Below are 27,045 nucleotides of genomic sequence, written 5' to 3'. Positions count from 1 at the left end.
AAAGTTCTGTGAAACAAAACCAACTAAACGTACACGTTCTAAATAAAAACGGTTTGTATTTACCCTAACTACACTTTCCAAATAGAACCAAAATTGTATTTCCGAACGTGTAGTAGATGTTTTTTTAAAATACGAGGATGAGTTCCTTTGTTCTCTTTGAAGCAAGTTAAAAGTGTTGCTCTGCAAAAGGGTTGGATTCAAACTACAAAGTTTATTTGCATCACTAAAATTTACTACTAAATCTACCTTCTAGTTTTAAATCACCAAAATTTTAATTCCAGCAGTGATTAGATAAATTCAGTACAATTATTATAATTAATAACTTAAGCTGAAATAATTTTTTAATATTAAAACAAGAAAATGTCCTGGTTTCTGAGAAAACTTGTTTAACAAAATTTCAAAAAAATATTAAAACAAATATTGAAAATCATTTTTTGAGGCCTGATTTTCATAAAACTGACAATTCTTTTCTCAGTTTTGTTTGTTTAGTAATAATTTTGGGAATAAGGCACTTTTTTCAGACAAATAGTATTGAAAATGAATTATATACCGGGAAAGGGAGAAGTTGGGTATGAAAAGCCCAATTTCCATGTGACTAAGCCTTGGAATTTGCACACAAAAAATCTCAGAAAAAAACAACAACATAATTTTCAACCCCTCCTGGAATGTTTTGAATTTCATTTAAATATTTCAGCAAACCAAACTTAGCTGGTAACCCCACCGTAACCAAAAAAACTGAGTGGTACAAACAATCAGTATAGGCCTTTAACCATTTAACCACTAAATATTTCAGCAAACCAAACTTAGCTGGTAACCCCACCGTAACAAAAAAAACTGAGTAGTACAATCAATCAGTATAGGCCTTTAACCATTTAACCACTAAATATTTCAGCAAACCAAACTTAGCTGGTAACCCCACCGTAACAATGAGTAGTACAATCAATCAGCATAGGCCTTTAACCATTTAACCACTAAATATTTCAGCAAACCAAACTTAGCTGGTAACCCCACCGTAACAAAAAAAAACTGAGTAGTACAATCAATCAGTATAGGCCTTTAACCATTTAACCACTAAATATTTCAGCGAACCAAACTTAGCTGGTAACCCCACCGTAACAAAAAAAACTGAGTAGTACAATCAATCAGTATAGGCCTTTAACCATTTAACCACTAAATATTTCAGCAAACCAAACTTAGCTGGTAACCCCACCGTAACAAAAACATCTGAGTAGTACAATCAATCAGTATAGGCCTTTAACCATTTAACCACTAAATATTTCAGCAAACCAAACTTAGCTGGTAACCCCACCGTAACAAAAAAAACTGAGTAGTACAATCAATCAGTATAGGCCTTTAATCATTTAACCACTAAATATTATAGCAAACCAAACTTAGCTTGTAACCCCACCGTAACAAAAAAACTGAGTAGTACAATCAATCTTGAGACACCCCAAAGGAATGACGGTGTCTAAATGTTAAACCTACGTAATTACCAGGAATGGTATTTACGGGAGTTACATTAAAGTACAGGGTGGTTAAAAAAAGGACACCCACTTTTGACAGCAATTATCACCTACCTAATGGACTTACTATAAGTATAGGCCTTTAACCATGCATGGTGAAAAAAAGCTTAGTAAGGCCAAAAAAAAAAATACTCGGTCTCTGGTCAGACCAAAGTTCCGGAATTGATGCGGCGACAAGCTTTTTTTTTCAAGCTTGGATTGAACAGACATGGTGGGGTACTAATTTGCTTTTTTTTGGTGTCCTCCATGATTTGCCTTGGTGCCCTCGATCATTTGCCTTGGTGCAATTTCCCATTCCTTGTTACTCTTTGGTAAAAAAAAAAAGGGAGGAGGTGCGGCAATAGAGGGCGCTGTTGGAGCTACCATGAAAATTCATTTCATGGACACTGTTCTATGGTCAAATGAGAAAGTTATGTGAAACAAAACCAACTGAACGTACACGTTCTAAATAAAAACGGTTTGTATTTACCCTAACTACACTTTCCAAATAGAACCAAAATTGTATTTCCGAACGTGTAGTAGATGTTTTTTTAAAATACTAGGATGAGTTCCTTTGTTCTCTTTGAAGCAAGTTAAAAGTGTTGCTCTGCAAAAAGGTTAGATTCAAACTACAAAGTTTATTTGCATCACTAAAATTTACTACTAAATCTACCTTCTAGTTTTAAATCACTAAAATTTTAATTCCAGCAGTGATTAGATAAATTCAGTACAATTACTATAATTAATAAAAAGCTGAAATAATTTTTTAATATTAAAACAAGAAAAGGTCCTGGTTTCTGAGAAAAGTTGTTTAACAAAATGTATTTGCATCACTAAAAAATTTATTTGCATCACTAATATTGGTTGTGTATTAAATATAAAAAAAACAGAGCTGCTTTTGGGTAACATAGACAAACTTATTTTGTTTATTTACCGTCCTCTACATCATCTATCTAATCTAACTGTCTAACTCTATCTAACAATAATTCCAGGAACCTCTGTATATCTGTGTATGTATTTCGATTATGTCGAGAACTGGGCACTGTATGAAGTTGAAATTGGCAGGTGTATTGCTCAGGGCTCCAGAATGTGCAGTGTCAAGTTTGAAATTGTTTAGATGAGCAGTTAGGCCTAATTCTCAAAGAAGCTGCAACACAGCTGCATTTTTTTGGGGACCTGACCATACAAACGTGTATATAGAGACTGCGCCGAGTACTGCTGCAAATTTTGAACAGGCACTGCACTCTATACCGCACCATATGTACAGGTTAGCACATGGGCAAATCGCTGTATGAGCTCAGATCACACAACAATGAGGTGGACCTCGACCATTTTTTTGAAGAGGAGGGTAGATATGGCCCACTGTTATACGAGGACTGCACTCTATACTGCCACATATGCGGGTCTACCGGAGGCTAAGCAGTTTCCAACTGGCACTGCACTGGTCGTCATAAACTACATAAAGGTGTTGTGTATTTTCACCAGGCAAGAAAGTTTAGAAATGTCATTGATTTCTTCATCTTAACCGTATCGAAAGGGCAATGACAACTGTAAAAGGACTGTACATGTAGTTAAAGTCATTATAAGTACCAACTAACTTGTTCATAGAGACATCTACACCATAAAACACTCAACATGCAGACTTGACTTGAACAAACATATATATCACTTTAATTGCTTTCACAGATTCCCACTTTTGAAAAATGTGTGCACTCCCAGGTGCCCCATCAGAATTCTAAGCCTAGTTATGCCACTGCACATTACGTGGACCACAAGTGCATCATAAATCTGGTCACAAGTACATCACAAGTGTGGTCACAAGTTATAGGGGATGACTAATAATTAACAAAGGAATGCCCTTGTCACGATTCATTTGAAAAGCTTGTAAGATACGGTAGAAGCGTCCGACTTGTGACTGATTTGTGAAGACTTGTGATCCAATGACCTGGACTACAACACTAGATTGTACATGACAGTCTCCTGCTGCTTTGTGTGGCTTGCGATAGGAAACCATTTCTATCATAATTCTCAGTCCTCATAATTAATACTTCCTTCTTTTTTCTGGAGGTCCGGGTTGGCGATTCTCTGTAGGATTTTTCTTCGGCGTCCCCTGGTCCTTCGACCAGTCAACATCCGTGGTCGACATTCCCGTCGGCGACACTTCTGCGGTCAACTCGGAGTCAAGCACATTGCCGGCCTGTAATATAAAACAGATAAAACAAAAAAAATTGACTGGCATGTTCATCCAATTTTTGAGCAATTAGGTCAGTAAGTTTTTTTAGTAAAAAGATGAACCATGTAACAAATCTCTCCTTTTTTGTGAGCTTGTGAGGTTCTGAAAAGAACAGAGGGTTTAAAAAAAATTAGTTGGGAACTGAACAAAAATTGACAAACAGGATTTGAACCAGAACCTCCATTAAAATTACCATCAGTGAGTTGGCACCGATGGCGTAGCTGGGATTTTTTCAGTTGGGGGGCGGGGGCATCAGCATCTAACGAGGTGGCACAAAGAACGGATTCTGACCCAAATTTTCAGGGGCCAACTGGCCAGCTGGCCGCAGTATTTCAGAAAAGTTCTGGGGGGCTAGACCTCACTTGAAACTTGGGGTGCTCTTTCCCCACCCCCCCCCCTTTTCTTATCTTTGTTTTATTCTATTCATATTAGGCATACATTTACATCCCACTGATATAGAAATATATATTCAGTATATAAATAATGCACTATGTTTTCTGGGGGGCAATATCAGATTTGTTGGGGTGGGAAAACACCAAGTTGGGGGACGGGGGATTTGAATTTGTGGAGGGCACATACCCCCACAACCCGGCCCCGGGGCTATGCCACTGGGTGGCTGACACACACGTGTTCTTAATTTTGAGGTGCACATGTATTTAGGACAAAGTTGAATCATTCTACTGGTCAAAGAAGCAATGAGGGTGCATTTTTGACCTGTGAGTACCAACTCAATAATGGCTTCTGAATGTAGTGTAGTCTTCAGATATTACCAAACTTAGCGCAGCAAGGTTAAATGACTATGTACAATGTGAATTCCTATACTTTACCTTCTGCACCGTGTGTTTGTTCTCGTACCCGTCCCTCCAGCTCTGGAAACACTTAGAAACCTTCTTGATGTATTCCGGGTCGTCACGTCGCTTGCAGTAGACACGGATATGCTGCTCAGCGAAACACTTAGGTATTAACATCTGCGAATCCAGCAGCTTCAAGAAGAATGACACAATTTTTTTTAATGCCTGAACTATAGGGCAGCGCAGGATTACATCAGCCGGCGAATACATCTTTGACATTAGAACATGTTGAGCCTATATAAAACGACCAAGATCTTGTAGTAGTTTAGGAATATCTTGAAAGAATTCCAACATGTCTTTTCAATTTTGAGAAATCTGCCTCTGAAAAAGAGTAAACTTTTTTTTGGACCACCCTGTTTATTGCTTATTGGCATTTCTTACTTCCAGGCATGTTAACTGGGAAGTAAGGCTAGGTTTACACTATGTTCCCGGCGGCCACGGCAATCACGTTTCTGGCCGCCGTGGACAAAACAGTATGGACGTGAGACAAAGCGGGGGACGGGATGGGCAAACGTGACAGTCCGTGATTGCCGTGGATGCCGGGCCAGATTTTTAAACTGTCAAAAACTTTGCCACGGCAGTCACGGTGGAGAACGTAGTAGGCCGTAGAAAACGGGGTGAACGCAACAAAACGTGACAGTACGTAATAGGCCGTAACAAAACTTGGAAACGGTCCGTAGTGAGATGGGAACCATCATGTGCATTTCCTGCAGCTTCTCACCTGTTCTTTCAAGTTTTGTCACGTTCTGCCGCCTTTAGCAGGCGTTTTGTCAAGGTTGCTGTGCGTTTTGTCGCGTTTTTCTACGTTTCAAGGCAAGCTAGGGTGTACGGTAGCTGTTTCGTCGCGTTCAATCACGGCGCGTCCAGATGTGTGACGGTTTACAGGCCCGGTGCGATGCGGTGCGTTGCGTTCTACTACGGTCTGATACGGCGAGCGCGGTCTGGGAGGGAGTATAAAAGCATACAATGATTGCTATTGCTTGGGAGACAGAACGCGAAAAACGTGTCAGACTTCGATTAGAACGTGAAGAACGTGAGGGACCCCAGAGGGACCCCATCAGAACGCGACAGGCCGGGAGGGAACGAACTGGCATCCGTGGTAGACCGCGGGCCGAACCGTAGTGCGCCTTTGAGCCTCCGGGACTCAGCAGCCCCTTTCCCCCACGGCCCATCACATTTATCATGATAGACCGTGAGAAAACTTAGCAGGACCTAACAAAACTTGACAACGGAGAAAAAAAATGCAAAAATCCCACGGCGCACTACATTTCGGGCAAACGGTGCTGCCGTGACCACCGGGAACATAGTGTAAACCTAGTCTAACAGCCCATTAAGCTTTACAGTGACACTATGGGTATTTTTTTTTTTATTTCTAATGGCATGCATGTCTTATTGTGAGGTAAAAACTGGGAAATCAGCTGATCCGAAGAAAAGTCGAATGTCTGTACATTGCTTATTCATTGTAACCGCTAGTCCTCACGCATGCAACAATGGGAATTTAGAAACATGACGCAGTCGATCCATATACGTTTAAGGCCAAAAAAAAATAATAAGTCGGTCTCTGGTCAGCGCGCGCGTCGATTTTAATCATGCGCGTCGATCTTTTTTTTCTCCAAAATGTTCCGCGGTAGCTTCAACAGCGTCCCCTATTTCCGCATCTCCTCAATTTTTTTTTACCAAAGAGCACCGAGGAATGGGAAATTGCACCAAGGCAAATGATCGAAAGCACCAAGGCAAATTATGGAGGACACCAATGTACATGAGGACACCAAAAAAGCAAAATAGTACCCCACCTTGTCTAAACAATCCAAGCTTGAAGAAAAAGAAAAAAGAGAGAAAAAAAAAAAGCCGCGTGGCCGCGTCAATTCCGGAACTTTGGTCTGACCAGAGACCGAATATTTTTGTTTGGCCTAATGTTCGTTTTCTTGTTTCCAAAAGCCCGACCTCTAATGACTGGAAGCATGTATAAATTTAAGCCGTAGCCAAGTAATTTGGACACGGCTGTCTCTTTCTCTCTCTATAGGCTTCCTACCTGACCCCTTGGGAGCACTTGGTCGGGGTTGGCCTTGGAGTAAAATCTCACGTAGTCGATCGGATTATCTGGACCCTTGCCGTAATGCATATGCACAGCCTGTTGGTTATCATACAAAAGTTTGGCTGAATATCAAGTATCTTTTAAAGTAAAACCCAAACCTTAAAATAAAACAAGTGAATTAATGAATAGCTTTTCCGTAACTTCTTGGAAGTGATGTTTCGATTTTGAGATGAAGACCAATCTAAGCACCTGCAATTATCAGATTATCCAAAAACAAGTTGATTTTCATATAATTAACAGATTGGTTTACAGGGTGTCCCAAAATAAAGTTGTGCACGCAGATAACCTTTAATTTCTCGAAAACTATATGCCATATTTCATCTTGATGGAGCATATTTATTATACTCTAATGTGTATAATCAGTAAAAATGCCAGGAAAATCCGTTCATTCAAACCAGAGATCTAACAGAAAAGGCTATGGCCATATGGGTTTTTCACCCATTCCAATGGGATGGGATTTACAAAGTTAACTGTTCATCAGAGTGAAAAGGCCCATGACAATTTGATGCACTGATATCAAATCCCAGTAGAATGGGTACGTGAAACAACACACAGCCTTTTACAATCTGTTAGATCTCTGGTTTACATGAACAGATTTCCATGGCATTTAAAAAAAAAATGATTATACACAAGAGTATAATATATCGTCACCGTTTTCACGAAGAGCCACATATGTCAAAACTACCATTTTTTCGATTTTGATTTTTTTCAATATTTTGCTTTAAAACAATGTACTTAACCATTTTGACATGTTTCTGTGAGCAAAACACCATTAATTTCCAAGTTACATTAATGTTGCAAGGGGCCAAAATCTCGATAAATGAATTTTGCGTTTTCACGAAGAGCCACATACACTTTGGCCCTTTGAACGCGTACAAAACCCATTGCACGGAAATACGTAAAAGTAGGTCAAATGAGATTTGCGTTTTCACGAAGAGCCACATATCTTTGTTACATTTTCAGCTGCGCGCGCGTACTCACGCGCGCCTATGGAAATACACGTTGAACAGAAAGGGCCAATATGTCGGAAACCTATGGGCGGCCATTAGGGCAAAAAAGACAATCACAAAATTAAAGTTTAGCAAAAATAAAATAAATAAAATGCAAAAAAAAATAAACAATAACGTACAATTAACAATGAAAATGTAGGACAACAAAACAAAATTGAAACGTAAAAAATTTAAAAAAAATAAACATAAAAAATAACACATTCATGTTAAATGTACAATAAAACACAAATTAAACTAAACCCAACATTACTGTAAGCCCCGCTAAGAATGTAAACCCCAAAATTACTGTAAGTATCGCCACGAATGTAAACCCCAAAATTACTGTAAGCCCCGCGACGAATGTATACCCTAAAATTACTGTAAGTCCCGCGTCGAATGTATGCCCCAAAATTACAGTAAGTCCCGGCCGCAACGAATGTATACCCCAAAATTACTGTAAGCCCCGCGACGAATGTATATATCCCAAAATTACTGAAGTCCCGCGTCGAATGTATACACATTACTGTAAGTCCCGGCCGCGACGAATGTATGCCCCAAAATTACTGTATTAGTCCCGCGACGAATGTAAACCCCAAAATTACCTTAAGTCCCGCGACAAAATTGTAAACCCCAAAATTACTTAAAGCGGGGTACCAGTCTACATGGACTGGTATACAACAACCCATCACTGCTGCGTGGCCGCGCTACATAGACTGTACACGTGCAACTTTTGCGTTTATTTGGAGGGGGCGTAATCATACATGAAAAGCCACTATGTTACATGTCAAGTCGGATGGATCTTTGTTGCATTCGCGTTTTTCAAATTTGTCTCTGAAATACGCTCTAGGCATTATGTGCCTACACTGGTACCGATATCCATACCAGTGTAAATCAACAGAATTTCCCCCTTCAACTTACAAGACTTATAGTCATGCTGGTCGCAAGATAAAGTCAAAAATGTTCATCAGTTCGCAGAGCCTTCGGTCCTCAGATCATTTGACTCCTTTCCCAAAAAGTAAAAAGAAAGAGGAACGCTCCTGCTGATGCTGATAACAAAACACAATTTTATTCCCCGTTAAATCAACTTTACTTCACGGCGGCAAATTGGAAAGTTTTCTTGGAATTTTCCAGCAATGGAAATTATTCCCTGAACTTAGGCCTGCACATATCAGTCCATCCTTGCTATGTTCTCAGCTATAAATCACTTCTCAAAAAAGAAAAAAATGCCCAATCTGACAAAATTAATTGATCATGGTGGCTGCCCCCCCCCCCAAAAAAAATGTCCCCTCCATCCGACTTGACATGTAACATAGTGGCTTCGTGTATGATTACGCCCCCTCCAAATAAACGCAAAAGTTGCACGTGTACAGTCTATGTAGCGCGGCCACGCTGCAGTGATGGGTTGTTGTATATACCAGTCAATGTAGACTGGTACCCCGCTTTAAGTAATTTTGGGGTTTACAATTTTGTCGCGGGACTTAAGGTAATTTTGGGGTATACATTCGTCGCGGGACTAATACAGTAATTTTGGGGTATACACTCGTCGCGGGGCTTACAGTAATTTTGGGGTTTACATTCGTCGCGGCCGGGGCTTACAGTAATTTTGGGGTATACATTCGACGCGGGGCTTACAGTAATTTTGGGGTATACATTCATCGCAGGGCTAACAGTAATTTTGGGATTTACATTCGTCGTGGGGCTTACAGTAATTTTGGGGTTTACATTCGACGCGGGACTCACAGTAATTTTGGGATTAGTTTAATTTGTGTTTTATTGTACATTTAACACAAATGTTTATTTGTTATGTTTAATTTGTGTTTTTATTTTTTTTACGATTCAGTTTTGTTTTGGGTTTCTTTATTTTGTTGTCCTACATTTTCATTGTTAATTGTACGTTATTGTTTATTTTGTACATTTGATTTTATTGTATTTCTGTTTAACTTTAATTTTGTGATTGTCTTTTTTGCCCTAATGGCCGCCCATAGAAACCTGAATTTGCGTTTTCACGAAGAGCCAAATATATTTACTAATTAATTTTCACTAATTAACTGCTGAATTAAGTCTTATTACTGGGTTCATGTAAAATTCAGCTCACACAGAATAGTGTGATGGTTTCCTTGCTTCACAAAGTTGTTGCAAAGTGGTATTTTTTGCAGTTTTAAAATATGATAAACTTCTTTTGCGATTATCTGGAAAACACTTTTTCTTCAAAATCGACATATGTGGCTCTTCGTGAAAACGGTGACGATATGCTCCATCAAGATGAAATACTCATGCTAAGTAGTTTTTGAGAAATTAAAGGATATCTGCTTGCACAACTTTTTGGGACACCCTGAAGAGTATGCAAAATGTATCTTGTCAACATCTTTGAATGTTTAAACAATAAAAACAATCAGACTGTTATCTAGCCTGTCTTAGATTAGTTTCAAATGTTCCTGTTTGGTCACATACCAAGTTTTACAAGTATCAAGACTGACAACGCCTTCATAGCTAGACCTTCGCGAAGGACAAACGATCATACACATTCAACAATCTGAGGGATTTCCCACAATTTTTTTTTCGTATTATTTTACGATGATATTCCGGGAAGAAGTGTGATATTACTGGCAGTGTTGTCGTCGAGACCTCCATGTCCGAGACCAAGGTTGAGACTGAAACTGAGGCATTCGAGACCAAGACCGCGGACTTCCGAGACCGAGACTTTTGCAGGCAGAGACCAAGACCGAGACCAAGACTTAGACCAAGACTGAGCAATTAGCTTAAAGAACAATAAAAAAAATCTCAGAATTCCAAATAAAGAATTGGAAGGTTGAAAAAGTAAATAAATATTTTGGATGAGTTTCCTACCCTGTTGATTTATATTTAATGAATGTAACTAGCTTGAAGGGATTGTACAACATTTGACTTTGCTGCAATTTTCATAAAAGGATTTGGAGGATTTGTGTTCTAGCAAATATTGTTAAACTGACTTGTTGCACGTTTTGGGATTGTAGATGCTGGAAAAACCAAGAAAACCAATCATGTTCTTGTAGTCTGGTTCCCTGACCCCACTTAATATGAAACAGAGCAATTTATAGACTTTGGGGAATTGTAAAGTCAGAGAATCAGTCTATAGCAGGCTTGTACCCCTTCAAAGGTGTGTAATCAATTGTAAAGAAAATGCGGAATAACTAATAAGGAAAAAATAGGAGCAGTTTTTGAAGGAAAAAAACAGTTTTCTCCAACGTTGGTCGGTCGACCAGCGTTGGAAATTTTTTTTTGGAAAATGTCAGCACACCAGGAGCCACGATTTTACTGGATGCTTATTTAGACTGTCATTCCCTAACTTTCCAGTAAGGTATTTCGTGAGAATTTGATCATTTCGTTTTTTGATGTTTGCAAGACTTTGTATTTTCCCTTTAATGCAAGAGCTTGAAAAAAGCAGTCGCTAAAATGTTGTCAGTCAGGGCCCATCAGTTTCTGCAGGTCTTGAAGTTTTTAAATTACAACTGTACAGTCGCGTAGGTCTAAAACGGTCATGAAGCAATGAACGTAATACATTGGGCTGGATCATTTCATGGGGATGGGGGGGGGGGCGCCATGTAGATCAATGATTTTTTTTTTGAAACTCAAAATCTCCGTGGGGGGGGGGGGGGGGGCGACGGGGGGGGGCGACAAGGTTTCATGGGGGATGTCGCCCCCCCCCCTCCCCCGTGGCTACGCTACTGCACTGAGCCCTCCCGAGACCAAGGCCGATGACCGCTAAAAAAAAGGTCTCGATTCTGGTCCCTCTGTGTTGGCTGATTTGGGGTCGTCCACAAGGTACGTTACGCACGTAGTTAGAGACAAGTGTGTTTATCATATTCCAAAACAACGTACCTCTGCAACATACAGCTGACTTCTCTAAACGTGATCTATTTTTTTTGTGGTTACTTTGAACAGTGTCTTTTGGTCGAAAACGCAATATTTGTATAAATTTTACAGATGTGAATCAACTCGGATTTGAGCATTTACGGTGGTCACGGTGATCGCCATATTTATTTCCGAGTTGTATTTTGTCATCTTTGTCATTGTTTTACCCCCCCCCCCCCCCAAAAAAAAAATCAACGGCGACACAGTTGTTGGCGCTAACTAGTTTGGTACTAGTTTCATAATAACTACACAATCGCCAATAAAAAAAACTGCTTCATTAAGCCGGGTAGCATAGCAGATTCGTAATGCTTTGTATTAAACGTACAGTGCGGTTGAACCACTACGTGTGTACAGGGGTGGGGACGGGGTCTAAATAGTCAACATTTCGTGCGTACGTAGTTTATGGGCGGTCCCTTTACGACAAGCAGTCCGTCCGCTAATTCGTGTAGACTGTGGAATATAGCCGCTTCCGCAAATGCATCTATGATATATTTATAGTCACATAAATTTGTGTTCAACAGGCCAAGACATAGTTTATATTACATGAGGTTAATCAGTGGACTAACATCACCCAGAAACACAAACACGGAAGACCGGAATAAAGAAATTGGTAAATAGCACCCTCTATCGGTCAAGTGTAGAGCAGATATACAGCTCTTACATGTATGATCAGCTGGTCAGCCTCGAGTGGTTCACCGTCCATGTCTTCGGGTTTCTGAGCCTGAATGATGTCTTCCTTTATCTGATCCATAGGATCCCTTTCTTCAACTGTATTCTGATCCATAGTATCCATTTTTTGAACTGTATTCTGTGGACGGATATGGAAAAAAAAATTACGGAAGGAAACAAATGTGACCTGCCTGTATGAGGTAATGGATTAATTTTGCACCGCTTCATTATGTAAACAAGCGTCAGCATGAGCTTAAGTTCAGAATTAATTGTTAGTTTTAGCCCCATTAGTTTTTTTTGCTGTATTAGCAACTTTCAAACAGTATTTTAGAGCTTGAGACATGGTGAATTGCTCAGCATCTACGAATCCTTAAAAAGCAAACACATATCATCAGACAGTAAAATCAGCCCCACACAAGACCGAGTGCGACACACACGAGTATTAACCCTTCGAGCTTCAAGCCCCAAAAAATTACGCGGTGGAACCACCATGAGAATTGTATCACATTACGTGTTACTAGGTCGATAACCCTGGCATGCCTGTACATGCACAAGATATAGGTCATTTACATGGCCAGGGATTGTTTACAACCTGTCTGGGATCTGGGCGGCACGAGGGGTTGACACAAAGGGATCGGCGGCACTTACGGGTTGGCCACGGATCTCCAATCACAAAGGCATCAACCGCTATCTTGGCTTCTGTCTTTCAACACTCCGTGCTCCGGAGTGGCTAGGGTCTGGCCAATGGGAGTCTACAGGCTTGTGGTGTATAGTAGGGGTGAGGATTACATGGAAGCTTGGCCTTATTGGCCCATTGAAAAAAAAATATGACCATATTTGGAAAACAATGAAAATTTTTACACTGCGCCGCTGCTCGAAGGTACACTCATATACATTGTAGTTTACTATTACAATGTACTATCGTTAAACCAGGTATAAGCTTTTCAACAGTATTTGTTTCAGACCATCTTACCCTCTGTGGTTTTCACTCGTCCTTTGTTTCCCCCTATTGATGCTGACAACACTGTCCTTGCCCTATGACGTAGCCTATATTTACATATTTATTTCAATATGTTTAATTTTGGACCATCTGTACATTTCTTCAAGTAACAGATAATAATTATAACGATGACGTCATAAAACGAGATAGCTCAGTCTAAGTTATAAGTTTATAATTTTTTATAGTTAGGTAATAATTAGCTGATTACGTCATTATGATGTCATATATTGCCCGGCATCCTACCTTCTTTCGAAAATCCATGCCATGGTCATGCTCTTGAGTGGGCTGAGTCTTGCCGATGAACTTGTACAGCTCACGCCGCTGGACCATCTCCAGAATGTGACGGGACTCAGCCAGGGCTGGCTCATCGGAACGCATGATCTGAAGGATGATGTCGTCGGTCATGTTGGTGTAGGCAACCATGTCATCGATCGCTTCCGACATCTGCAACATGTTGCTGTACAGGGTGTATAAAAAAGGCAATCCAAAAATAACGGACAAAGTTAACACTCATACATTCAAGTGGAAATAATTACTAAGTAATGATTGGGGCATTACCTTCCTTAATCCTGGCAAAATACTCTAAAAACTCCTTGACGATTTTAAAGCAATGCATTTTCAAATAACCTTGTATTCGAATGCTCAAAACCGCTTTCGACATAATATTTGCGTTTGCTCTTAAAATAACCTTGTATTCGAATACTCAAAACCACTTTCGACCGAATTTGCATTCGCTCTTAAACCCATTGAAAAATCTCGAAAATTAAGTTGATATTTTTACTCACCCTTCCTTTCCTTTGACCAAGAAGTGATCGTTTGCCTTCACTAATGCTTCAACAAGCCTAGATCAAAAAATAAAATTTAAAGAAAAGAGAAAGACAGAAATTAATTTCAGTCCACTAAAGATAAATCGGAACATTTCGAAAATTAAATTATTAATTTAATTATCTGTCAACATTGGGGGAACGGGGGAACAGGCAGTAGCTTTAAAGTTTGTATGGGTGAGTTTGTCTTACATTCACTATGTGGACTTTTGAACAAAAGATGTCCACATAATGCAGGTTGTGTTGACGTCATGTGGACTAAGCCGTGTCCACATAACGTTTCGCCCTCTCTGGAAAACAGGTTTAGAGGCATTTTGGGGATAGGTTTATCCGTGGCAAACTGAAGAGAAACACTAAAGGGGATCATAGAAAAAAAAATTGGGTTGGAAGAGTTTTCACAGTTAAAGTAAAGTTATTTTTTTATATCGACTTTTCTTAACTTCACGAAAACAAAGAATGTCCACATATATAGCGTATGTAAAACAAACACGTGCGTGTGTGTGAGTATGTAAACACCGGAAATTGTGGACGTAGGACAAAAGTATTGGGGCGCAAACAATACGTCCACGATTGACCGAACTTCCACGATCTCAAATCGTGTACAAAACAATGGGGCGTCCACGATTGCCGGCATTTACACACGGGTGGGTGTGTGTGTGGGGGTGAGTTTGTCTTACATTCCCTATGTGAACTTGTGAACAAAAGATGTCCACATAATGCAGGTTGTGTTAACGTTATGTGGACTAAGCCGTGTCCACATAACGTTTTGCCCTTTCTGGAAAACAGGTTTAGAGGCATTTTTGGGTTAGGTTTATGAAGAGAAACAACATAGGGAATCATAGAAAAAAAAATTGGGTTAAAAGAGTTTTCACAGTTTAAGTTAAGTTATTTTTTGTACCGAGTTTTCTTAACTACACGAAAACAAAGGAATGTCCACACAAGGTACGTAACGTGTGTGTGTGGGGGGGGGGGGGGGTGAACACCAGTGAACTTTCGAGGGCGCTGTTCCAAGATGGTGGATACAACCATCGACCTTATCGTTTTTGGCACTGCGCATGTGCGCGCAAAGGACAGTAGGTAATTGTGTTGGTAACAAGAATTAAACAGCTGATTTTGTTCGTTACGTGTGTGGTCGATCGCTTGTCGATCGTACTTTAAATATGTAAACTTCTACTTTTTAATTCAAGCGGAAAGAACAGCATTTCCAGAGTTTCTCCTACCTCTACCATGGCCAGCAGATCTGCAGGGTAAACGGTTCCTGTTCCTCCACAAGTAAGAGTAACTTTCAAAATGTGTTTTTAATGATATTAAAAAGGTGTCTCTTCATGAATCTCAAAAAAGAAGGGCATGAAGGGAAGGGTAGGCCACTCTGTAGGCTAACGGGTCAACTCCCAGTCTAATTCGTACCCGAGTCAACTCGTACCCCAAAATTTACACCAAGGACGTCAACTCGTACCCCTGTCAACTCGTTACGGAGTCAAGTCGTACCCGGCAAGTTGTACCCTCTTAATTTTGAACATTAACTTTGAAAGCAAACAGGCAAACAAATAAAGGCAAAACTAAAAGCCTAAATAAAGCAGAAACAACTTGAACTCGTACAGCAATAGGTCCACCCACCCATAAAAAGTGGGTACGAGTTGACCCCGCTACGACTTAAACTGGGTACGAGCTGACTCCAGTACGAGTTGACGTGGGTGCTTGTTAAATTTGGTACAAGTTAACAAACAGTCTTCTAATCTCAGCTCGAAATTTGTTAAAACGTAAAACAAAATGGCGGCCGTGCGATGCAATTTTGAAGGAAAACAAGCTCTCATTGGACTGTATATAGCTACTTTGAAATTTCAACTCTAATATTCCGGTCTAATTTATAATTATTCAATGAATTTTCTATTTACAACTTTACACACATTGGCTCGGTATTATAATCTCGTTAATGTAATGTTTATGGCATAAAACTGGCTTAGAAATGACTCTTCTTATTTTGCGATGACCACTACACACGTCGTAACTTGCGACGTGTTTTAAGCCGTTGTCAATGAACTGACGACGCGTTCAACACATCACAACTTTCGTGAAATGGAAGATACGACGCGTCGCGAGTTGCGACGTGTTACACGTCGTAACTCGAGTTGCGACGCGTCGCAGCACTTTGTGAAATCGGGTGCTGGGCGACTATCGAATTTCTGTAGTCGCGAATAGTGACGATAAATAGTCAAGCCTCTGGTTGGGGAGGGGTTGGGGAAATAACCACGTTCTGATTTTTTTCTGTACGGTAGATAACCCCCAACACATATCTTCCCACTCCAAAACAATTTGGAGTGGAAAGATATTTGTTGGGGTAAGTAAAATAACGGGGGGGGGGGGGAATCAGTTAAAGTTATGTTTCTGCTATCACAAGTGAGAAAACTGAAGAAAAGTCTACATGTACAGGTACTTGGAATCAAAACAGAAGCAGATTTTTTTCATCAGTAGTTTTAAAAACTGCATTTGTTTTTTTTTCCCAAAAAATGTCATTTTTAACCCAGAAACAGAACAAATGAATGATGCTGTAACAAAATTGAGAACATTGAAGGAGAGTCTGCTTGAAATCAAAACTGAAGAAAGATTTCCTAACAGGTATTTTTAACACTGTATATATGTTTTTTGTGGGTTTTCTGGACCAAAAATGTCATTTTAAACCCAGAAGCAGCACAAATAAAAAAAATCAATTGTCTTGATTACGGACCTGGTACAGGTTGTGTATTAATAAAATATTGTACAATGCACTGCAAATTGTGTCAGTTTGAGTTTTTTTGGTCCAGGATATCAGTAGGCCCTACTACTGTGTTTTTGGTTAATTCTACAAAGCAGAAAAAAAACCAATTTTTATTATTAGCATTGATATAATTAAATATATAATTTGAATTGAAATATAAAAAACAACTACCCAGGTACAATTACCTAAAATTGCAAGGCGATAAAAACTCGGGAACCCTGGAAGTCATTTGCTTCTTGTGACGAAGCAAAAGATTTTTCAATTTCATTAGTAAAGCCGTTTTTCTCGACGAAAAACTTTTTAATATAATTGAGAAATCGCACATGTCAAAAAATCATAAAAACCCAACGCATTAAATAACATAATTGTTATGTCGACTCATGTTATAACGAGCTCGTCATAACGATACCCGGATGAAACGAGCACATTATCCCAGTCCCGATCAATTTGTGTACACTACTATGGGGAAATATTTGGTTATTACGGGCACGGTCATAACTAGACTTGGGCTATTACGACGATTTTGGCCGACCCAATGTCATTTACAATGACATTTTTTCAAAACTACGGACATTGCAGCTTTTAAGCTTCACCCATCAATGTACCTTTGTAAAGACTTCAACCCAACGTTATTTCATCTCGCTGATCTTTAAAAATAAATTCAATGGGACTGTGATAATTGGCGCAGTGGACCGCTGGTCTAGTCGCTAATCCCCCGCGTCGGTTTCCCTCGCATGACCAGGGTTTGAATTTGAATTTGAAACTGCGGTACCACATTTCTAGATTATTACAAACGGACAATAGGGGGCGCTCAGAAGATACGTGTTAACATTGTAAGGAATAGCCTTTAGTCTGCCCCACTGTGCATAATTGCTCCCTATTGTTGGCTTGTTAAAAAATACGTAAAAGAAAGAATAACACCATGTCTTTTGTTATTGCGTGTCAATCAATCTGGACCAACTGGGAATACATGTATAAGGAGGGGATTTTTTTTCCGAGAGGCCATACGTTTATCATACTCCATCAAGACAACTGCATGTCAAGATTAAACTGCAATGGCTTCATTTTGCGCGCCAGTATGGTATCGTTTCAAGTACCCTGGCAACCATCCTGAAGAACTGAGAAAACATCATGTCAAACTTTCAGTCTTCAAAGTTTGATCCCTCACGAAAGAGATTTCGCACTGCTCCTTTCGAAGATGTCGAGGAGGCCCTTCTCCGTTGGTTTCGTGGGACCCGAGCCAAGAATCTTCCTGTCAGAGCCACCACAACTTCAAAAGCAGAAGTTTTGAAGAATAAAATGATAAGGTAAACAAATTTAATTGACCTGTTCCAGGGCAACGGAGGTCTGATATGCTCTTCCCACTTGGAAATTATTTTAATGGACACCTGAATAACAGTAGTACATGTGTGCAGTTTCAATTCAACCTGTTGAACTGTTTTGTTGTCGTGGTCAGTTAAAATCGGCACTCTCATGCGCCCTCCGATGTACGTTATGGAGCATGTAATGGAAAAGTTAACATTTAAGCCTATACCTGTTTTGGTATTTGAACATTTTGAGACGCCGCTCTTAAGATAATTAGTCTAACCAAAATGAACTCTTTAGTCATATTTTCATGTTCCACTAGTGCCAAGGCATCAATAAAATGATTTCATTTTCCCAATTTAAATTTTGTAGTACATTGGCACTGTTTCAATTCGATCTATTAGTCGGCACTGTCATGCACGCTTTCATGTGCATGTACTTTCCAATGGGAAAAGTTAACATTTAAGCCCACCTGTGTCGGAAATGGACATTTCGTGACGAAGTTATGCCCTATTTTTATAAACTAGGTGTCAAAATAACCGCAAGACATCAGAACATCTATCAAAGAACCTTGGCAGCATTTAACAAATGCTTTACGACGATAGTAGCCAAAATGTACATGATGGGGGGTTGAGGCCCTGCCCCCTGTGCGCTTTTCCCGCCGCTCTTAAGACAGTTAGTCTGACCTAAAACCACTCTTAAGTTATATTTTTACATTCCATGAGTGATCAATACAAACTGGTTTCACTTTTTCCTCTTCCGGCCGTTGCGTTGCAACGGTATCAGCGAAAAGGAAAAGGAGGAGGTGAACGCCACGGCCACCCTCCGCGCTTTTCGGGCTGTTCTTATTAAGTTAATTAGTCTGATCTGCATCATTCTGAAGTTACATTTCCATAATCTACAAGTTCTAAGTTATCACATGATACTGGTTTCGCTCTTGTTCTCAAAATTTTGATTAAATGTAAAATTGGCCCATTTGGTATGGCGCCAATGTGACTTAATCTGATCTAGCAAAACTTAAGGATGGACATTCTGTGATCAGGGTCGATATTACTATGCTTTAAGACAATCAGGGTATTTGTTCCCGAAATTTTGATTAAACATTATTCAGCTCTCAGTCTAATAGCACTGAAAGGATCACCAACAAATTGTACAAGTTGATATGAATGAATGAGGTTTAGTTAATTATTGAACATAATCCCATTTTAAGTTGTCATTTTCGATGAAATAAAACATTGTATTTGGGTCAACTTTATTTTTTAAATGTTTTCATTTCATCAGCTTAGCGTCGTCTGCTGTCGAAAAAGGGACGCGAACATACGGGACAAACTCACATGCTTTCTATGATCTTGACCACCTTGTGCTGGTAAGCGCGGCGGTGGAGGCTGTATCGTGTGTAGAACATGTCGTACACATTTGCCACCTCCTGGAAAGGAAACAGCCAAAAACAAAGAAAATCAGATTTGTTATATTCTTCCAAGTACCATTGGTTCACTGAATCACCTAGTGTGACCAACATTCCACCTGTTAGGCAATACAAACTAGGGTGTGAGACACTTTGCTGGAGATTTTCCCTTGGCTATGCATGCAAAAAAAAAGATCACAAACATTTGAACACGTTGCTTGAGTAGTACGCATCTGTACCAACTATGGCCATTTCAAAAATCTTATGACACGGGGAAACAGGACTAATGCCAACTAACTTAAAGGAAATGCTGCCCGCTCCTACATTCTTACAATTTTGCGTACTTGGTGGACTCAGATATACAGGACACATCCACACTACATGTTTGAGCTCTTTCACTCTAAGAAGATGAAATTCCAAACCAACCTTATCCCTGGTGCATATCTGCTTCTCGCCATCCACCTCGATGACTCGGCAGAACTTCTCGAAACGGCGGCTGTCAAAGCTGCTAGAGATGGCCAGGTTTTCGCAATCTCGCTGGAAGTAATCCCACTTGTCCACGTCGATACCGTTACGCTCGTTGGCAACAATCTCGTACAGGAAGTTCTTGTCCTTATTACGGCCTGTGTCGCGCAAAGGTTTCTGAAAAAGTACAAGATGACTTAAAGTCAAGATTTCTTCTGATGAAGAAGTACGTACGTAGATTCACTCGTACCCCTTGCCCTGCAAACAGGGTGCTGGGAAGGACTGATGAGCTACACACAATCTTGTGAAGGAAGTATACGGATGGCATTCCTGCACCCGATTTCATGAAACTCATCGTATCTTACGATGCATCGCAGCGCTGCGACGCGTCGTTTCCCTACGACGAAAGACAGCCGAGAGTAACATCACAATGGCAACAACTATAGAGCATGCGTGCCTGGTAAAAGAGGAAGTAGGCCTATATAAACTGCCATGCAAAATGGAAGACCGCCATATATGCATCATCACATGTGGGTTGAGTAGGACTCTGTGACTTTTCCCGTGACTTTTTTTTCAGGGGGGGGGGGTTATCAACTTTCCGTGGCATTGATTTCTTTGACTCGATTGTAAAGTAACAAAATTCCATGACTTTTCTGTGACCATCCATAATAGCTTTGAATTCCAGGATTTTCCCAACTGTGGGAAACTTGAAACAATGTTTTGATGTGTATGTTTTGGTATGTATGAGTGTCTTCCGGTTCTTTTCTAGAACCAAACTCACAAGAGAAATTTCCCTTCACAAGTACGTGGTTTTCAGCAAATTTACACATTTTGATATACAAACCTATTCAACTAAGGGTGTATATGCCTGCATTCGGAGACCCCCTATTGTCCCTCTTTTGTTTGTACTTAATAACTGTTTAGGAAGTCCTCCCATATGCTTTGTACACATTGCCAAATTGGGGACCTTCGGGAATTGGGGACCCTAGTGTCCTCTATTGCTCAACGTCTCCTATTGAATGCAGAAACAAAGTCAGTGGTCTTGATTTGCCCAACCTTTAAGAAAAAATCTTAAGAGAATGCTCAACCCACGATGTGTCCCCCCCCCCCCTCCAGAGTAGACGGATATCGACTGCCCCTCTCCTCCCCGCCCCCATTACTTGCTACGTTAATTCTTTAATACATTATTTTGCACCTTTTTTCCCCTTTTAATTAGCTCCTTGATGAAGTTGATGTCTTGGGCGTCTAAACCATACTTGGCAAAGACGTCTATCAGTTGGTTGGCTTCAATCAGATGGTCAAACATGTCCACCGAGGCTTTCTCGTGCTGTAAATATGGTGTGAACAGAAAAATCTAAATAATATCAACAAACACAAAGTAAAACAGATATGAATGATCAGAGTATGACGGGAATTCCTCTGAACCTCCATTTGTTTACAAAAATCATTTCAAATCCCCCCCCCCCTCTCTCTGGCTGGCAATTTCAACAAGGCCAGAGCGGTCAAAATAAAAAGTGACTGTTTTTAACAGTCGAGTGCTGCCAGCCTTCATAAAGCAGGATGGCTGTGATTGTTATGAAACCTGATATAGCTATGCTTTGACTGTTGGAGACTAAGCCAGCTGTGCCTATACTCCAAGTCACGTGCGTTTTTCAGTTGATAGAATCCGACTGTCACAGTGTCATCTACAAGAAATATGATTTGACTGTTGGTGACTAGCCGGTGTGAAAGGCATGACAAGGGGACAGGAATGCATTTGTGAGTGTCTGTGACTGATTAAAGAAAAGGAGGGTTTTATTTCTGTTGCAGACATGGTTTTGTCCATCACATGTCACAAGTCAGTTACCAGTCAACCATAACGGAGAATGTATAGACAAACGAATGTCGTCGTCACAGTTTGTTTAAATTGTTGTGGCAGTCCTAGACTGAAGGACTTGCGAGTGTCACCTGTCTATGTGACGTCCATTATAAAAAGGGTCAAGTTTCTATTAAAGGCCTATTTCTACATGCAGAACTACATGTTTGATTTGGTTGTAACTTGATATGTACGATTAATGTGCTGTCGACGACATTTCAAGTGACGTTATCATGACGTTCATCACGTGCACAAAGACATTTCAAATGTCCCAAACAGCTTGTGTTTGTCCACAAACAGATTTCTAGTTATTTATTGGCTTTTTCGCAAAATGGCGAAAAAAGCCTTTGTTTTGTTCTGACTTGTTTTCTTCTATTTTATCTTTTTGGGTCCACCCCAAATGTACCTATTACCTAACAAACCATTAAAGGTGCATTTAGCTGTCAAAACAGTATTCATGTGCAATTTATGACCATGTTACTATACTTACAAATTCATTGTTTTGATTGAAATGTACATTTGCGTATAAGGATCGAGGTTTTATATAATGAAGGATCGAGGTTTTATATAATGATAAAGCTGATCATAGAATGCCAACACCCTGTTACATAATTCATTAGATGGCTATTGAGTTAAATATATATTATGTAGATTTTGGCCAAACGTCGTCAGTATTTGTACTTGGCAAAAGCCACTATTGACCTTTATCATGCTGCCACCATTTTAGTCATGTTCCCTGTATCCAATAACAGTACTGAATGAGATTTTTTGCGTAAAAAGGAACCAGAGTATTTTTCCTTTCAGCCTCGCTTTTAGTTACGTTGATTTACATGGGAAAAATAAAAATAACGATGGCCGCAACATGATAATGTTCTGCTGTGTTACATCGTTTCATTGGTTCTAGGCTCATATTCCAATATTCGGCAATATTTTTCTATCTAGTTGGGAATCTGGCACTGCAGGCAGGTGTTTTTTTCCTTTTCTGATGGGGCAGTGAATGCCCTATTTTAACTTACCTTCCATTCAGAACCCTGCCTGACAGTCGGAATGAAGAGCTGATCGAACATGTGGGAAAATGGACCATGGCCTGAATAAGAATGGAAAGTAACAACACAGGAATATTTTTTTCAGCGTCCTCATTACTTGCCACTGCTGAAATAACTCACAAGTCTATGGGAAGTGACTACAGATGCTTCCAAAGGTGCATGTGTTACTTCCAGCTCTATTGTCACTCTAATTAATTGATAAAAAAATAATATCTGTTTTCCAGTGGTAATCTATATATATATATAAGAGAGTTTTACTCGGCCTCCGAGACGATGTTTGCTCCTGAAAGGATCCGAGACCGCGGGCTCCCGCGGCGCCAAAATCGCTCCAAGTCCGTGGAAAAATGCGGAGGGTGTCTTCCGCCGGGTCGGACACTTCGGGTCGTCCTAATTTTCCCGTACGGACCGGCGATCCGTTTCGTCTATTTTTCGTTACTGCGTTTTGCGCAGGAATTTGCCGTCGTGTGCGCTTTCACGTTGACTGCCTGGCCGCCCCCTGTGCTGGCTTTTCTGCGAGTCTAGACTGTGCGAGGTCAGCGGCTTTAACGTAGGGGTTCCGTTTACGTGTTCTACTTGGCCGTTCTGCAAAAGTGTTCACCAAACGGCTGTATGGGGTGACCTTGGTAAAATATTTTTTGTCCATGGTGTGTGGCCACCAAGTGTCCCTATTCTTTCATATGCTTTGCTTGCCGCCCCTGCGCTGAGTGCAACGAATACTCAGAATGACTACACATTAGTATGCCTTGCGCGGTCTGACCAACCGAAAGTCTACACTGTGTACTTCCGGGGTCCGCGTAAAAATGTCGATGGCAACGCGTACTGCAGCATGCTCCACACCCTGGAAACGAGGTTGGGTCTACGGTGCTCGCTATTGCACAAGCATGTGACGTCGCGCGATAGAGTGATGTTGCTTCCATAATGTGTTTACAGCCCCACGCTTCCACTAGCTCTATGCTTCCACCTGAGTGTGTGAGTTCGCTGCCCGCCACGTCACGGTATAATGCAGTGTCGCGTTATAATTTCGGGGGCCTGTTTGGGATCAACGAAAGATCGATGCATTGCTTAAAACCAGTGCAGGGCCCGTCGAAAAATGCACCTGTTCGGTAGGGCCAATTTCAAACTGCTCATATCATGCAAACAACACACACGATTCAATTCTGTTGTTTTCACAGGTTAAACTCACACTCATAGGTTGAGCGCACTTATTACATGTCGCCAGGCCATCCCCGGCACTGATATTCACCCATACTGGACAATGGTATCACCCTACAGTGACGGTTGCTCAGTCGCCTGCAAAACGCATGTGCCCGTGCAGCTACTCACGTACGTTCCAGAACAATACTCTGGACAATAATGGACCGATCCATTAAGCTCCGCCCACTTGACAAATTGACCAATCACATGTCTTGATTTATGCTCCGAGAGATCGACCCGGATGTCCACCATTTTGTCTGACATAATTATCATCGTGTCCTATTGTTTAACGCACAGTTCCGTTGGGTTTTTTTTGCTTTTCTCGTCAGCACGTGCAGATTATATAAATTCAACCGGTTTTGTTGCAGTCATGGTTAAGCGTTGTTCTTATGTCCACTGTAAATCAGATTCTCGTTATGCTGAGAAGCAAGAACATTAAGATTTTGGCCGTTTCCAAAGCCGAAGACAAATTTGGAAAAATGTCGACGGTGGGCCAGAGCCTGTGGCGGTCGACGGGGACCGCACGGTCGTGTGGACATCAACAGCATATCGAGGCACTCGTTTGTATGTTCCAAGGTGAGTAGGCCAGGCCTACTACAAAAAGTACTAGGCTTACTACTGTACTGGACTGCACTGTTAAGTGCTAGCTCTTTTGTTTATATTGTGTTTGATCATGGGGGATGTGTTTGCCTTTCCACTCGTCAAGCTCGTGGTCGTGCTCTCGTGGGGTTAAGTGAGCTATTTCATTTAGGCTAACACACTAAGTTATAACAATTAAGATGCTGATTAGTCTGTCAATTATCATGTCTTTTGTTGCCTGAATGTAAACTGGGACACAAATACCGAGTTTTTAACTCTGACATAACATCGATCATTGCGACAGCTAGAGCCAATCATACTGTATGTGAAGTTAATTAATAATTTGATATGTCAATGTCATCTAAAAAAAATATGGCTTGTCCAGGACAGAAAATGGCTAGTTTGAACAACACTGAACATGCATGACAAGCTGAAACTAAAGCTAAGCTAGATCCACTAACTAGGGCGCTAGAACTCCCTTTTTGACAGTTGGGATGTGGTTTGTCGTCCCAAATGTCAAAAAAAGGAGTTCTAGCACCCCAGTTAGTGGGTCTAAAGCTAGGCCTAAACCACTTTTGAGGAAATTGTGGGTTAATTAGGCCGAATAAAAAAAACATGGTTCTCATTCGGGTTTGAAGAAAAAGAGGAAGAGGAGATTTTTTTAAAATTTTAAATTTTTTTCAAGATGGCCGCCATTTTAAAACTTCCTGCAACCATTGATATTTCGACTGTCACTGTTCAAAGACACTTTTAAAATGAAAAACAAGTTGGACAAGAGAACTGAACATATTTACAGGGTCATTTAGAGTTGTACTGGTCTACAATGAATAGTTTTAGATGCATTTGCTTTAACCGCCGAATTTGTGGACTTTTGTGTTTTTTAACTGCATTTTTCAAAAATAAAAAATTATAAAAAAATCCAGGTGGCCTCTTAAAAGGAAGTGGGCGGGGACGAGAAACACGTTTGTTTTTTACTTCGCCTTACACCAGAAAGAATCCAAATGTAAAAAAAATAAAAATCATAAATATCGGTCATCGCTACACAGCCAGTATAATATGATTAGATACGACATCGAAAATTACCCACCCATGCCAGAATATGGCCAGTTGCAACATAAACATACTTATACTAGGTGAGTTTAGGCCTAAGGCTTGAATACCCATTGTCGCCATCAACCCCACCTCTTAGGCATTGATATGCATCCTGATTGGAAGTAGCACTGCCATTGCAAAAGTGGCCCCTAGCCCCCGCCCCCGCCCCACCCCCACCCCCAACCAAAAAAAAAAGGCAAAATGTGTAGGTACTTTTTTTTATTTGGTCTGGAATTTTTTTATTTTCGTAACGACCCACACGGAAAATCCTGCGCACGGGCCTGCTTATAGTTAGAGTGACATATTTGATAGACCCCACCACAGCCCCCTTTTGATTACCACTAGACTACATTACTTCACATTAGGCCTACTGAAATAATTCAAGTCATGGATAAATGTTTATAATTATTTCAATCTTTCTGTTTCATTCAGCATTTCAAAGATGGAAGTGGACCCACACTGCAATATCCTGACCTAATTCCAGCTGATGGCAGTGCAGTTTTCAAGGCCAGAAAGCCAAGGAAACCAAGGGATGAACGTGGACACAGGTTTGCTTTTAAACATGAAATATAAGGATATAATATGGCCCCAAATCATGGCATACTGGCAGAGCTGGTTTGGCAAAGAAAGCGGGACTTTTCCCAACCAGATGATGAATAAATGCCCGTCACCCGATCGGTTGGTCGTTGATCACGTGTCATTGAATTATTTGTCCAAACGCGAGGCACGGCTGTACGGCCCCAGCACGGCAAAAATAGAAGTTCCACATCACGGTACACAGAATTACCATTGCACGATCATGCTTTTGGTGGTCTAACCAATCAGATGACAAGGATTTTATACAGAGGTTGTATAAAACAAATAATGAATGTTTCACATTCGTGCAATGGTAAGAATAATTTCATGAGGTGACGGATTGAATGTGCCCTTCCACTCGGCTTCGCCTCGTGGAGCGTAACGTTGCATCTGTTACCTCATGAAATTATTCTTGCCATTGCACTCATAAACATTCGTGACATTATCCAAAGAAGTTCTTGTTAATGCCCTTACCCAAGTCATGGCATAGACCCGCAATTTGAACACAAAGGATGTCTTTCTCTGTGATGTTCAGTTCTGGCTGCCTGTACTGCAGAGTCCGGCAAAATGACTCTGCCAAGTAACACACTCTGACGGAAAGTAGACAAAACGTATAGTTAGTCTCTGACACCTTGAGCCAATTGCTCAGAGTTTTTTTGCGGATAGGCCTCGTTATTCAGTGTCATGAAATTTCAGGAATACCGGTACTCAAGCCAAAG

At 40.5% G+C, this 27,045-nt stretch overlaps 1 protein-coding gene across 1 annotated transcript in view; it reads right to left on the bottom strand.

The window, feature by feature from the left end:
• Positions 1 to 11,775: 11,775 nt before the first annotated feature.
• Positions 11,776 to 27,045, bottom strand: part of LOC119739089 (deoxynucleoside triphosphate triphosphohydrolase SAMHD1-like) — a 32,611-nt gene continuing 17,341 nt past the window's right edge. Inside the window, exons 5-12 of the mRNA XM_038213923.1 lie at positions 26,801 to 26,916; positions 22,856 to 22,926; positions 21,180 to 21,311; positions 19,946 to 20,161; positions 19,449 to 19,540; positions 14,016 to 14,072; positions 13,474 to 13,687; positions 11,776 to 12,369 (exon numbers count right to left, since the gene is read on the bottom strand). Coding sequence (XP_038069851.1) covers positions 12,193 to 12,369; positions 13,474 to 13,687; positions 14,016 to 14,072; positions 19,449 to 19,540; positions 19,946 to 20,161; positions 21,180 to 21,311; positions 22,856 to 22,926; positions 26,801 to 26,916 — 1,075 coding nt within the window. The 3' untranslated portion in view covers positions 11,776 to 12,192. The remainder of the gene's footprint in view (positions 12,370 to 13,473; positions 13,688 to 14,015; positions 14,073 to 19,448; positions 19,541 to 19,945; positions 20,162 to 21,179; positions 21,312 to 22,855; positions 22,927 to 26,800; positions 26,917 to 27,045) is intronic.

This window comes from Patiria miniata, unplaced genomic scaffold, assembly GCF_015706575.1.
Source record: "Patiria miniata isolate m_02_andy unplaced genomic scaffold, ASM1570657v1 HiC_scaffold_30, whole genome shotgun sequence".
NCBI lineage: Eukaryota > Metazoa > Echinodermata > Asteroidea > Valvatida > Asterinidae > Patiria > Patiria miniata.
Note: the sequence above shows the minus strand (reverse complement) of the source record. Positions and strands in the feature narration are given on the sequence as shown.